This window comes from Rhinopithecus bieti, unplaced genomic scaffold (assembly GCF_001698545.2).
Source record: "Rhinopithecus bieti isolate Rb0 unplaced genomic scaffold, ASM169854v2 scaffold_2077, whole genome shotgun sequence".
Taxonomy (NCBI): domain Eukaryota; kingdom Metazoa; phylum Chordata; class Mammalia; order Primates; family Cercopithecidae; genus Rhinopithecus; species Rhinopithecus bieti.
The window spans coordinates 4,325,658-4,340,147 of record NW_016803882.1 but is presented as its reverse complement, the minus strand read 5'-3'; the positions used below and the strand labels follow the sequence as shown (position 1 = coordinate 4,340,147).

Genomic DNA, 14,490 nt, shown 5'->3' with positions numbered 1-14,490 from the left:
CATTTCTTGTGGACAGGGACTCACCATGTTGCCCAGGTTGGCCTTGAACTCCTGGGCTCAAGCAGTCCTTCTGCCTCAGTCTCCCAAAAGGTCACAACAGTGTTATGGTAGAGATTATTTTTTAAAACAGATTACCTTTGGATGGCATTCTGCAGGAGCACTTGTCTTTTCCAAATTAAGGCAGGCTGGGTTTTACACATCATTAGTATGCTAAAGCTGGCTAACATTTCTGTGGGTGTAATTGCAAGTACTAAGAATGAGTTACTCATTCCATGGAATCAACATTGCAGCAGGACCTGTCATCCCTCATCCCTCCAGTCCTTTCCTATTTGCTGGTCTGATGTTCTTGTCCCCACCCGGGGTTTTCAGTATAGATGAGTGATTCACGCTTCGTTAGTAAAGTGAGGTTAATAATGTATGTTGCCTTCTGTTTTCACCAATTTATGTGGGAGTAATGAAAGAAGAGGCCATGCCCCTGCAGAAGGAGAGGGGCACATAAACACGTCCCGTAAAGTATGTCGCTCTCAGGCTCTTCTGCTATTTCAGATCCAGTCTCCATAGTCAGCAATCTGACACCCTTTGCCAGCATTCATTTTATTCCATTTGTATTCCAAGTTGCAGTTCCCTTTACAGTGCACATTAGTGCTAAAGATCTATTTAGCTGTTGTTTAAAGGAACGAATACATTTGTCAGAATTCAGTAAACACAAAATAACCCAGAGGAGTGAAAGTTTGAATCTGAAGTTGTTAAATTTAAGAGCAGTAAGCATGATTAGAAAACTAGTGAGCCAGTTGCACATACATTGGTCACATTTTTATGGATATACCATAGGTTAATTGATTTTCATTTTTCTATAGACTCCAGTTCCAACTCTTATTATAGTAGGCATTGCGCTGGAGTTGGGGAGAGCTAAATAACTCAGTTTTTTTCTGAGCCACATCCAATACCTTTTAGAAATTGTTCAATATTGACACTTATATTCCAGGCCATGATATCCCCAGTGAAGTAGTTTAGGTTGGTCATGGTTCTTTTTTTGTTTCGTTTTGTTTTCAAGACAGAGTCTCGCTCTGTCGCCCAGGCTGGCGTGCAGTGGTGCAATCTCGGGTCACTGCAACCTCTGCCTCCCAAGTTCAAGCAATTCTCCTTCCTCAGCCTCCTGAGCAGCTGGGATTACAGGTATGTGCCACCATACCCAGCTAATTTTTGAATTTTTAGTAGAAACAGGGTTTCACCATGTTGGCCAGGCTGGTCTTGAACTCCTGACCTCAAGTGATCCATCCTCCTCAGCCCCTCAAAGTGCTGGGATTACAGGTGTGAGCTACCATGCCTGGCCAGGTTGGTCATGGTTCTAATTTCAGTATTCTTCAGCACTTACCTTCTGAAGCTCTAGGCTTAGGAGAGAAGCTTGCAGGGCAAAATGACTTTTTTTGAGACAGAGTCTCGCTATGTTGCCCAGGCTGAAGTACAGTGGCGTGATCTCAGCTCACTGTAACCTCTGCCTCCCTGGTTCATGCAATTCTTCTGCCTCAGCCTCCTGAGTAGATGGGATTACTACCGCCATGTGCCACCATGCCTCGTTAAGTTTTGTATTTTTAGTAGAGATGGGATTTCACCCTGTTGGCCAGGCTGGTCTTGAACTCCTGATCTCAAGTAATCCGCCTGCCTCCGCCTCCCAAAGTGCTGGAATCACAGGTGTGAGCCATTGTGCCTTGCCAAAATGACCTATTTTTAATCTTCTCCGGAGAAGTTTAGTTTGAAAGAATCTGACAATCTTACAGAAAACCTGTATTAGCATGATTGCACAGATGCACACGCATGTGTGGTTGTGTTTTGTGTGGATGTATCTCAGGGAAGTTACCAGGAAATGCTTTTATAGATAGCAAACATGGGAAATATTTCTGGAACGCTAGGTCCCTTTAACTTTCCTGTCTATTAAGAAGCATCTCCCACTATTAAAGGCAGCTGCACCTCTGCAGACTAAACATAATTCAGATGAATACAGGAGACCTTCTCATTTTCATTTTTAAAATGACCTGTTACTTCTTCATGCATGTGTGTGAATAGATTCTGCAGGCATTTTTGGCCACTATAGATTGTATGCAAGAGGGATTTTCTCCTCTTCCTTCCCACATGGAGATTCTCATATCAGCAGAGCTATGAGTGAGCCTGTAAGCCTGCATCTCCTAGTTGTCATGAGTGACAGGTTTGGAGTCCTGTTCCTATTACCAGCACAGCCTGAGTGGACCTACATAGTGGCCACAAGAGTCTAGACACAACTGCCTTTAGCTCTTCCTCCTCTTTCTTGATGTAGACCAGCAGAGATGGGACTTGAGCCCTGTCCATTCTCTGAAGCACCTGAGGCAGGCTTTGTGTCTTTCTGCTTTCCAGCTCTGCATCTGGGATCTTTGCTGAGGTGCACCCGTGCTGAGCCAGGTTAAGAATCTTCCATGTGCCACCTAGCAGGTAGCAGCAGTGACTGGTGTTTGGGTCACTCACTCAAAACCCCTGTGCCTGATCCCCCCAGTTAACTGTGGACCCACTTTTGTTTTAATCATATCCTCTTTAATCTCTCATCTCATACCTTGAATCCCTGCTTCTGATTCCTGTGGATCGGACTCTAGTACTTTCTCTCCCAGGTAATGGCCTTGATTCTCTGCAAGGCCTTAGGTGGCAACTTTGTGTTCTAACTCAATTTTATAGGTTCTGGTTCCTATCATTGGCCACTCGACCAGCTTAGACCCTTTTTGAGCAGCAACTGTTGTACTTCAATGCAGTCAGTTGCCTTTCTTCTCACATTCTCTTTCATATCCTCATGTTTCTCTATCTTAATGATTATTAACCTTTGCCAGCCATCCAACTTTGTATGCCATTAGATTTCAGGTATATGGGTGAGTATTCTTTTTGAAGCCTAAGGTCAAATATAGCAAATGCCAATAAACAAAGACAAGTCCATTTTTACATGTTAGTACTTCATTGCCGATGATTGAGAATAAAAGCCTGTTATCAAAACAGAGGCACTTTCTTCAGCAATTTCTCTGTGCTTAGTATATATCCTGTGACGTAATCTTATCTGATCTTTGTTTAAAAGCCTTTCTTGATTAATTGATTTCTCATTGATGTAGTGTTGGCACCGAAGAGTTTATCTATTTGTGGGAGTGTACACTAGCATTAAATAATTAATTTTTATGAGCTCTGCCAGAAAATGTTGATAAAGTTTTGTTTTGGCGTAAATATATATTTGGTATTTTCTTTTCCGGTTGGTATTGGAAGATGGATTTTTTTTCCCGTTTCCTTATATTTATTTTTTAAAAACTCAAGGGTCTACAAAATTATCTACGTCAAGAATACTTCAGAAATTGTATATTACCTATTGTGTTATTGTCTTAGTTCTTCTTTCTCAGTTATTGAAATAAGTTATCCCTGATTGGATCTCTACCCATGCAGTCAGGAAACAATCGCTTACCACATCCATCACTTCTGTCTGCACATCATCATGTTTCAGAGGTTTTTCAATTAATCCTGTGGATGCTAGGGTCACTCATAATTGTAATCCTGTTAGGCCTTCTTTATTTCTTGATGCGCTTGTTAATTCCTGTCCATCCTGCAGTAGTCTGTAACATAGTACTATTATCAGCTCTTTCGTCTTTAAAAGCCTCTTGTCTACCATTTTGACTAAGATTGATTAACTGCACTTTGCTGAAATCGATCATTTTGGATTAAAAAAATATATCCTCTATATTTCTTCTGGCTACTTTTGCACGGTTTCACTTTTTTTGTGTGTGTGATTAATCAACCTGCCGACCTAGTTGCTTTCCTTTTATGGCTTCCTTTCTCTTGCTCTTTTCTTTTTAAAGAACTATCTTTATCTCTTTATTTCTCCTGTTTTCTTGTAGGCAACACTTTCAGGAAGAAAAGCCCATTGCAGGAGGCAGTAGAATAAATTATCCTTTAGAACCTGGCCAGACACGACTCCCGTTTCCTTTTTCATAAAATGAGAAATGATAGTCCCCCTCTTTGGTGATCCTCTACCTGAGTAGTTTCTGGGGTGAAAGCCTTGTGACTGACTGCCAGGCACTTTGCAGTGATACTGTAACATGCTTTGTGTGTGTGTATACACACACACACGTATTTTGAGACGGAGTCTTGCTCTGTCACCCAGGCTGGAGTGCAGTGGCTCAATCTTTGCCTCCCAGGTTCAAGTGATTCTCATGCCTCAGCCTCCCAGGTAGCTGAGATTACAGGCAATGTGTCACCACACCCAGCTAATTTTTGTATTTTTAGTATTTTTACCATGTTAGCCAGGCTGATCTCAAATTCCTGATCTCAAGGGATCCACCTGCCTTGGCCTCCCAAAGTGCTGGGATTACAGACATGAGCCACACCGCACCTGGCCACATGCTTCTTATTCATAGCCTCAGACTCCTCTGTATTCTAATCTTACCAGGTAGACCCAAACTTAGCAACATTCTTTTGGAAATACTAATTAATATCTCATTTTCTTCCCCTAGGTACTGACTTTAACATAGACAGCTTACCTCTGCCTCGGAAAGCCCATCATGACTGGGCTCTTTTTCACGAAGAGTCCCCAAAAAACAATTATAAGCTCTTTCATAAACCGGTGATCACCTTGTTCAACTACACTGCCACGTTCAGCAGGCATTCCCACTTGCCACTAACTACCCAATACTTGGAGAGCATTGAAGTCCTGAAGTCACTCCGATACCTAGTTCCTTTGCAGTCCAAAAACAAGCTTAGAAAAAGACTTGCTCCGCTGGTCTATGTACAGTCAGACTGTGACCCACCATCAGACAGGGACAGCTATGTTCGCGAGCTCATGGCTTACATTGAGGTTGATTCCTATGGTGAATGTATACGCAACAAAGACCTCCCTCAGCAGCTGAAAAATCCAGCCTCTATGGATGCTGATGGCTTTTATAGGATCATTGCACAGTATAAGTTTATCCTAGCTTTTGAGAATGCAGTTTGTGATGACTACATCACTGAGAAGTTCTGGAGGCCACTGAAACTGGGGATAGTTCCTGTATATTACGGATCACCCAGCATCACAGACTGGCTTCCAAGTAACAAAAGTGCTATTCTTGTATCAGAATTTTCTCACCCCAGGGAACTGGCAAGTTACATCAGACGACTGGATTCTGATGACAGATTGTATGAGGCCTATATAGAATGGAAGCTGAAGGGTGAGATCTCCAACCAGCGACTTCTGACGGCTCTCAGGGAACGGAAATGGGGAGTGCAAGATGTCAACCAGGACAATTACATCGATGCATTTGAGTGTATGGTGTGCACCAAGGTGTGGGATAATATCAGGCTTCAGGAAAAGGTAAGCAAATCAAAGGTGGGCATAGAGCCAGCAGGCTGGCCGTCTTGATGTTCTCCGCTCTCCTGCATTTCCTTCTGTTGTTGCTACCTCATCAGTGTTCTTCATTCCTATCAGAGAGGCCAGGCTCTGCAGGAAAGTTGAATATTCCATTACTACCTTTTGGGACTGTCGTGAAGTTTACAAGCCCTGGACAGGCCTTCATTCCTGAAAGCCTTCATTTTCCTTTATTGTTTTTTCTGGAGGACCCCATGCTGCAGGTGCTGGGCAGTGACACAGAAAGCTGCAGAGATGGGGAAGAAGTCCCAAACATAAAAAATTAAGAGTTCTTGCCAGGCATGGTGGCTCACACTTGTAATTGGAGCACTTTGGGAGGTTGAGGTGGGTGGATCACTTGAGCCCAGGAGTTCGAGACCAGCCTGGGCAACGTGGCAAAACCCCATCTCTACTAAAAATACAAAAATTAGCCAGGCGTGGTGGCTGCACTTGTAATTCCAGCTACTCGAGAGGCTGAAGTGGGAGAATTGCTGGAATCCAGCACACAGAGGTTGCAGTGAGCCAAGATCATTCCACTGTACTACAGCCTGGGTGACAGCGCGAGACTCTGTCTCTAAAAAAAAAAAGTGCTGCTTATCCACACGGTCAATCCTTTAGCCTCTCCATCAGTGCCGTAGTGGAGGAGTATGACAATTTCTGCCAGACCTCTCACACTGACACTCCACAGCCTCTACTTTCAAACTCATTTTCATTTTGCTTGCTGCTCTAATATTTACTTTCTCTTTCTGGCACATGCATGCTTATTAATATAGAGAGAAACTACTCAAATAATGATGGGGATAATCCTTATAAAAACTTTCTTAAATTGTTATGAACTTCTTAGTAATGTCTTCAGATTTCTAGATTGTGCTTGGTGTTTGTTTGCTTACTTTATTTATTTATAACGGGAATGAACCTACTTTATGTGTAACTGAATTTGTTCAAAGGAAATTTGTTGAAAGAAAAAGAAAGATTACTTTCAACTTCTCCTGAAATTTTTACAGAGTGAGGTGGCCCACACATAGCACTTGCCTGTCACCCATCATTGCTGTGCCAGACTCTCATAGATATGTAAGGTTTTATCTAAAATTGTTTTTTTTTTTTTTTTTTTTGAGACATTTGTGTTTTTGGTTATGTTGTTTTTTCTTTTTATTGGGTATGGTTTTTTGTTTTTTATGGGTTTATTGGTTGTGTTTTTTTGTTTTGGTTTGTTTGTGGTATTGTGCTGTTTGTTGTTTTTTGAGCAAGTCTCAACTTCTGTTCCCAGGCTCGGAGTGCCAGTGGCACGATCTCAGCTCACTGCAACCTCTACCTCCCAGGTTCCAAGCAGTCTTGTGCTTGTGCTTCAGCCTCCCGAGGAGCTGGGACTACAGGCATGAGTCACCACACCTGACTAATTGTTGTATTTTTAGTAGAGACGAGGTTTCACCATGTTGGCCAGGCTGGTCTCGAACTCCTGACCTCAGGTGATCTGCCCGTCTCAGCCTCCCAAAGTGCTGGAATTCCAGGTGTGAGCCACCATGCCTGGCCTTATCTAAATTTTCCAAAGGCCAACAACTTTTCTTAAATATTTGCATGTTTACTTTGGTTATTATATAAATTTTAGGTCAAACATAAACCTAAACAGTATGTGAAATTATCTTTAGGTATTGTATGTATACGATACAGGGCTTTCAAATACTCATTATGTATTTGGTAGACAAATTTAAAATATTTGAAATATATATTTTTAAGATTTTAAGAATTATGAAAATTTAAATTCTTTCTTGTTTTGTATAACTGTTCAACTCATAAAATCATGTATTTTATGCTGACTGTCTTGGTCTGCAACATGAACACTAAATATTACATCATTCTTCTCAGAGAATGCATCCTGATTTCTGATGGCTTCCTGTATGATCTAATTTATAGGGCCATAAGCAAAAATTAAATACACACACACACACCCCTACCCATTCACACACCCACCCCTGTGAAAACATGAGAGAGTAGAAACCACATTAATTGTCCATGCTATACCAATTATTTATTCTCAAAATATATCAAGGTAGAAAACAGAATTTCTGAGGGTGATGATTTGCTTGGGCTAGGTTTCAAGATCATTTCAAGGCTTCAAGATTATATTCACAGAAAACTGAAATATGCAAACCCTAACTGCTTCTGTACCTCACAAAAACCCTATTGAGATAATTATTGGGAACTGGAAGAGAGGGTATGCTGGTATTGGTAAATAGCCTTTTTTTTTTTTTTTTTTTTTTCGAGAAGAGTCTCCCTCTGTCCCCCAGGCTGGGGTGCAGGGGCACAATCTCGGCTCACTGCAAGCTCCGCCTCCTGGGTTCACGCCATTCTTCTGCCTCAGCCTCCCGAGTAGCTGGGACTACAGGCACCTGCCACCACGCCCGGCTAATTTTTTGTATTTTTAGTAGAGACGGAGTTTCACCATGTTAGCCAGGATGGTCTTGATTTCCTGACGTCATGATCCACCTGCCTTGGCCTCCCAGAGTGCTGGGATTACAGGGGTGAGCCACCATGCCCGGCCGGTAAATAGCTTTAAAAAAGATGTAGGAGATCATTCCTGCGGTTCTAACAGAAACAGCTAACTGAATGTGGCATTTCAGAATGCCCAAAGGTGGTATGATTGAATGTCCTTCTCTTTGGACTCATTGAGGAAAATGAGAGTTAGGCTTTTCTCCAGTGTGCTCTGATTCCTCCCAGAGAGGTGGTCAGTGAAGATGATTAGGAGGCTCTGCTTGCATTTTAATGAAGTAGTTCCAATTCCAAAATGCTAATGTGCTCATTATTGAAAAGCAGAATAAAACATTCTGTGAAAGTAAATGAAAAGGTATTAGACCACTTTTGTTTTGTTTGTTTTGTTTTCAGACAGAGCCTTGCTCTGTCACCCAGGCTGGAGTACAGTGGCATGATCTCAGCTCACTGCAACCTCTGCCTCCTAGGCTCAAGTGATTCTTGTGCCTCAGCCTCCCAAGCAGCTGGGATTACAGGCACATGCCGTCACACCCGGCTAATTTTTGTATTTTTAGTAGAGACAGAATTTCTACTATGTTGACCAGGCTGGTCTCGAACTCATGACCTCAGGTGATCCACCCACCTCGGCCTCCCAAAGCTCTGGGATTACAGGCATGAGTCACAGCGCCCAGCCACCAGTTTTCATTTGCACGTATTTTATGGTATTTGTTCTATATGGCACAACATATTCTATATGAACACAACATGTTCTATATGGCACAATCCCAAAGTGCTGGGATTACAGGTGTGAGCCACCATACCTGGCCTGAAGAAGGTATTCTGTAACCCCTGAGTGATAGAGTAGGCAGAGGTATGGGGGACAAGGAAGTTCCCCATGAGTGTATCTAAGGTAGGTGTCAATTTCAATAAGGACTGATTGCTATTCCTTCTTGAGTAAAAGGATTTTAGCCTGTCACTGAGAGACTAGAGGCTACACGTTCTCCTCAAGGAATGGTGCCTTATCAGAAGCTTCAGCATTGATCATTGTTGCTGTAGATCAGGTCTTCAACAGTGGCAGTGATGAATTCTGCCTTTGAGTGAGAGCCAAAGTTCTTCTGTTCATGCATAGCCTCCATCATTCCCACAATGTCCTGTTCATGGGTTAATGGAACCAGTATTGGGGTAACAAAGGGACAGGCCAGCTGAAATCCAATGATAACTCATAATACCTACCTGCTTGTCGTGAGCTTTCTCTCAGTGGCTGCTTATTGGTGTGCATCAATATCAGATATTGATTGGAGCCATGCTGATCATGTATAGACACCAATTTCAGCAAGGCAGCTGCAGTCGAAACTACTGTCAGGTTAAGTTCCTGGTAGTCCCCTGACATCTGCCATGATTTATCTGTTTTTTTTTTTTTTTTTTTTTTCTTCCAGGGGTCAGAACGGTGAATTAAATGGTGGTGATGGGGATTATGATGGGGGAAAACTCCTTGGTCTTATGGGGCATTGATCTCTGCAGTTTTTCCAAGATGATGGTGTTGCTTCAGACTTACTATCCTGTCTGAGGGGGCAGTTGTTTTTTGAGACGGAGTGTCACTCTGTCGCCCAGGCTGGAGTGCAGTGGCATGATCTAGGCTCACTGCAGCCTCTGCCTCTCGGATTCAAGCGAATCGCCTGCCTCAGCCTCCTGAGTAGCTAGGATTACAGGCATGCACCACCACACCCAGCTAATTTTTGTATATTTAGTAGAGACGGGGTTTCACCATATTGGCCAGGCTGGTCTCACTGAGGGGGCAGTTTTAAAGATTTGACTTTTTTTTTTTTTAAACCATAATGTCTTTTACCCCACAGGTCAGGAAACTTATGTAAAGTTTCTCCTAGCTGCTAAGTATAACCGTCCCAGATACTTACTTGGGAACCAAAGAAATAAACACCAGGTGGATTCGCACACCCACTGAAGCAATTGAGCATAGGCAGAAACTCCATTTATCAACTGGCCATTATGTGCTCCCACTGTTATCAGGGAACTGTGATTTTAGAGCTTCAAGCCTCCAGTGACATTACCAACTCAGACCCTATATCCAACAGTCTTTAAAAATTGGAGTTTTCTGAACATTCTAACTCCCTGAGCTTTCTGACCATTTTCCTCAATTTTTGTTTAACTCTTTATTTGTAATTATTATAGGTGAACACTAGTTATATATATTTATGGGGGTACATGTGATGATTTGATACAGGCATACAATGTGTAAGGACCAAATCAGAGTAACTGGGGTATCCATCACCTCAAACATTTATCACTTCTTTGTGTTAGGAACATTCCAGTTGCATTTGTTTAGGTTTTTTTTTTCTTTTTCTTTTTCTTTTTTTTTTGAGATGGAGTTTTGCTCTTGTTGCCCAGGCTGTAGTGCAATGGCACGATCTTGGCTCACTGCAACCTCTGCCTCCTGAGTTCAAGCAGTTCTCCTGCCTCAGCCTCCAGATTAGCTGGGATTACAGATGCATGCCACCACTCCTGGCTAATTTTTGTCATTTTTTTTAGTAGAGACAGGGTTTCACCATGTTGGCCAGGCTGGTCTCGAACTCCTGACTTCAGGTGATCCACCTGCCTTGCCCCCCCACAAAGTGCTGAGACGCAACTGCACATGGCCTGTTTTTTTTTTTGGAGACAGAGTCTTGCTCTGTTGCCCATGATCTCAGCTCACTGCAGCCTCCACCTCCCGGGTTCAAGCTGTTCTTCTGCCTCAGCTTCCCGAGTAGCTGGGATTACAGGCACGGGCCACCACACCCAGCTAATTTTTGTGTTTTTTAGTTGAGACGGGGGTTTCAACATGTTGGCCAGGCTGGTCTTGAACTCCTGACTTCAAGTGATCCTCCCACCTCAGCCTCCCAAAGTGCTGAGATTACAGGTAGGAGCCACTGCGCCTGGCCACTTACCCAGTTCTTGACAGTACACCTTAGCCTTTGCTTTTTCTCTTAGTATATAAGCTATTTCTTCTCAGAGTAGGGCCTCTTTCTCACTTAGGTGATGAGTGCTGGTGATAAAGCAGGTGATACTAATTTTAATGGGGCTTGACCACCAGCGATGGGGCTTTTATTGCCATCAGGTGAATAATGCTCTTTAGCCCCACTCTTGGTACCAACAATCTTAACCTGGCTTCCACAGAAAACAAAAAGGGAAGCAGAGGCATCTGTGCCGTGATTCTGTTAGGGAGTGCAGTCCTAGAGGGTTGGAGGGAGGAGCAGGGGAGTGAACCACGGAAGGAGGGAGAGCAATGCGAGGATGTTACTCAGCTGAGTGTTAAGTGGGAGTGATTGTTTCATCCTCAGGACCCTGCCCCTGAGATGCACATACTGCACTTGGGATCATTCCTTCCAGGTAAGGAAGGGGAAAAAATTGATCCATGGGCCCCGCTTTCTCCGTGGTCCAAAATTTGCCCCACTGGTCCTAACTCGCTCCACCTTTTGGGTTGCACGTGTGTGATATGGGTGCTGAGAAGAGTTCCACAGTGACTCCAACAGTTAAATTCTAGGGCAGGAAGTCACATGGAAGGAGGTGAGGTGTGCTGTTGGCCAGAGCCCTGCGCAGGTGAAGCAAGGGATAGATGAAGTTGAGAAGTTCAGGAATGCGCTAGACAGTGGTACTCTTACCCTCGTTCATGCCTGCTCTCCCCTAGTCTAATGATCTACTGTTAAGTTTCTTTGGATGATACTCAACTGCTGCTGGGGTAGGAGAACATCAGTTTCTTGCTTGTGCACAGTGATGATTTGGGTCTTCAGTTGCCTCCTACAAAATGGGCAGCCACTTCCCTTTCAGCCCCTTCTTTACATCCATTTCCAGAGGTTCTGTGTGCCACCAAATTCTGCAGCATCTTGTGCATGCTGCAGTGAACGTTGAGTTGCTTTTCTGCTTTCCCGCTGCTTCTTAGAACTCAGCTTTCTCACATCAACTAAGTCATTTGCCACCCATCTGTTAACTTTGCAACTTCCAGAATTTTTTGTTTTCTTTATCATTTCATTTTTCTTCAGGAATCTATGCCATAATAAAAAAAATCTTACTGTCATTTTATGGGATTTCAGGAGGGAATTAAATTAAAAGTGTGTGTCTAGTCAATCATTTTTATTTGGAAGTCTCCAATTGATTGATTGATTGAGACAGGGTCTCTATCACGCAGGCTGGAGTTCAGTAGTGTGATCTCAGCTCACTGTAACCTCCAACTCCCAGGCTTGAGTGGTCCTCCCACCTCAGCCTCCCAAGTAGCTGGGACTTTAGGCGCATGCCACCATGCCTGGCAAATTTTTGTGTTTTTTGTAGAGATGGAGTTTTGCCATGTTGCCCAGGCTGGTCTCAAAGTCCTTAGCTCAAGCAATGTGCCCGATCAGCCTCCCAAAGTGCTGGGATTGCATGTGTTAGCCACTGTGCACAGACTATTTTATTTATTAAACAAAGTAGTTGAAAAAAATTGTATTGAAGGTGCACTCTGATTCAGGCATTATTGTGCTAGATAATGGTAAGCAAGAAAAGACGTGGTCCCTTGTCGTAGGGCTTACAATTTAGATAGACATTACTAAATAAAGGAACAAGCTTTGTGCACTGTGAAGGAAAAATTCTCTAACGTGGGAGATCTGGATACTTTTGGTAAATATTCTACAAGAGTCTTCCAAAAGACCATCTTAATCACTGGCAGCCAGCTGTTAGTACTACCGCCACAGTATCAGAATACAGCTGTTACAGTGATTCCATTAACTACCATGCTAAGATGATGAACTCGTAACAAACGCTGCATTTAAGTGCACTCTCTTCATTTTAAAGCTTTCTAGCATAAGACATCCTTTGGTACTAAATCACCACCAGTAGTAATAACCCTACGTCATCAAATGGGCACTTACCAGGAGAGCATGAACTACTTTACATGTCCTCTCTTTGAACAAACTTTTATCTACTATCTATGAAGGATAAGACCTTACACTTCCTGTATCACCTTTCTTTGAACAAACTTTTATCTACTATCTACGAAGGGTAAGATCTTATACTTCCTGTATCACGATGTCAGTTGTTCAAAGATAGATGTACCTTTGGTCAAAATTTTTCTTCCTACAGATTAAACGTGATGTTTTAAATAGTTTGGATTTCTTTTAAGTTAGAATGATAAACTATAAAATGGGGAAGGCTTCTAGGAAAAAAAGATTTAGTATGAAAGGACTAAAAGACAAGATAATTTGGTGATTTCCTGTCTGTATTTAAACTGAACAAAACAGACAATCTGTCTTAAAGTTAATAGAATTTACTTTTTAACTGGAGTTGCCTGTAGTAATTTTCCATTGCTTTATATATTTTATATTACATATAAAAATTTGATTGATTGAGACAGGGTCTTGCTCTGTTGCCCAGGCTAAAGTGCAGTTGTGTGGTCGTGGTTCACTAGAGCTTCGACTTCCTGGGCTCAAGTGATCCTTACATCTCATCCTCCTGAGTAGCTGGGATTACAGGTGCATGTCATCTTGCCTGGTTAATTTTTTAAAGTTTTTCTGTAAAGTTGGAGTCTCACTATGTTGTCCATGCTGGTCTCAAACTCCTGGAGTCAAGCCATCCTCCTGCTTTGGCCCTCCAAAGTGCTGGGATTACAGGTGTGAGCCACAGTGCCTGGCCTCTTTTTTTTTTGAGACAGGGTCTCATTCTATCACTCAGGCTGGAGTGCAGTGGTGCAATCATAGCTCACTGCAGTCTTGAACTGCTGGACTCAAGCAGTCCTCCTGCCTCAGCCTCCTGAGTAGCCGGGACTACAGCATGCGCCACCATGCCTAATTTTGTAACTTTCATTTTTGTAGAGAGAGGGTCTTGCTATGTTGCCCAGGCTGGTTTTGAACTTCTGACCTCAAGCAATCCTCCCACCTTGGCCTCCCAAAGTGCTGGGATTATAGGCATGAGCCACTGTACATGATCATTTTTTGTATTTTAAGTTGAAGATGAGAAGCAACAATTCCAAATGGGAGATTATTAGTTATCTCATGTTTTCTACATATAAACTATCCATTTTCTTATTTATCTTCTCTTACCTTCTTGAAGTGGTGGTCTTAGAATCATGCAATGTCAGAATTGAAACTAGCTTAGGGATCACCTAATTCACCATCTCTTTAGCTGCAGAAACCTAGCATTTCCATTTGACTCCTGTTTTATATTACATCTCCCTGCTGAAATTCCCCTTAGGTTCATGCATATCATGCATATTGTCTCCCTTTTCTACTATATAGATATATATAATATATATTTTTAATTATACTTTATGTTCTAGGGTAGATGTGCACAAAGTGCAGGTTTGTTATATATGTATACATGTGCCATGTTGGTGTGCAGTACCCATTAACTCATCATTTACGTTAGATATATCTCCTAATGCTATCCCTCCCCCTTACCCCCACCCCACAACAGGCCCTGGTGTGTGATGTTCCCTTTCCCGTGTCCAAGTGATCTCATTGTTCAATTCTCACCTATGAGTGAGAACATGCGGTGTTTGATTTTCTGTTCTTGCTATAGTTTGCTGAGAATGATTGTTTCCAGCTGCATCCATGTCCCTACAAAGGACACGAACTCATCCTTTTTATGGCTGCATAGTATTCCATGGTGTATATGTGCCACATTTTCTT

General features: G+C 42.6%; 1 protein-coding gene across 2 annotated transcripts in view; it reads left to right on the top strand.

Annotated features, from left to right (window-relative positions):
- Positions 1–14,490, top strand: part of POFUT3 (protein O-fucosyltransferase 3) — a 117,245-nt gene that overhangs the window by 88,590 nt on the left and 14,165 nt on the right. For both annotated transcript variants that reach the window (XM_017857377.1, XM_017857385.1), the window contains exon 3: positions 4,509–5,344. In XM_017857377.1, coding sequence (XP_017712866.1) covers positions 4,509–5,344 — 836 coding nt within the window. The remainder of the gene's footprint in view (positions 1–4,508; positions 5,345–14,490) is intronic.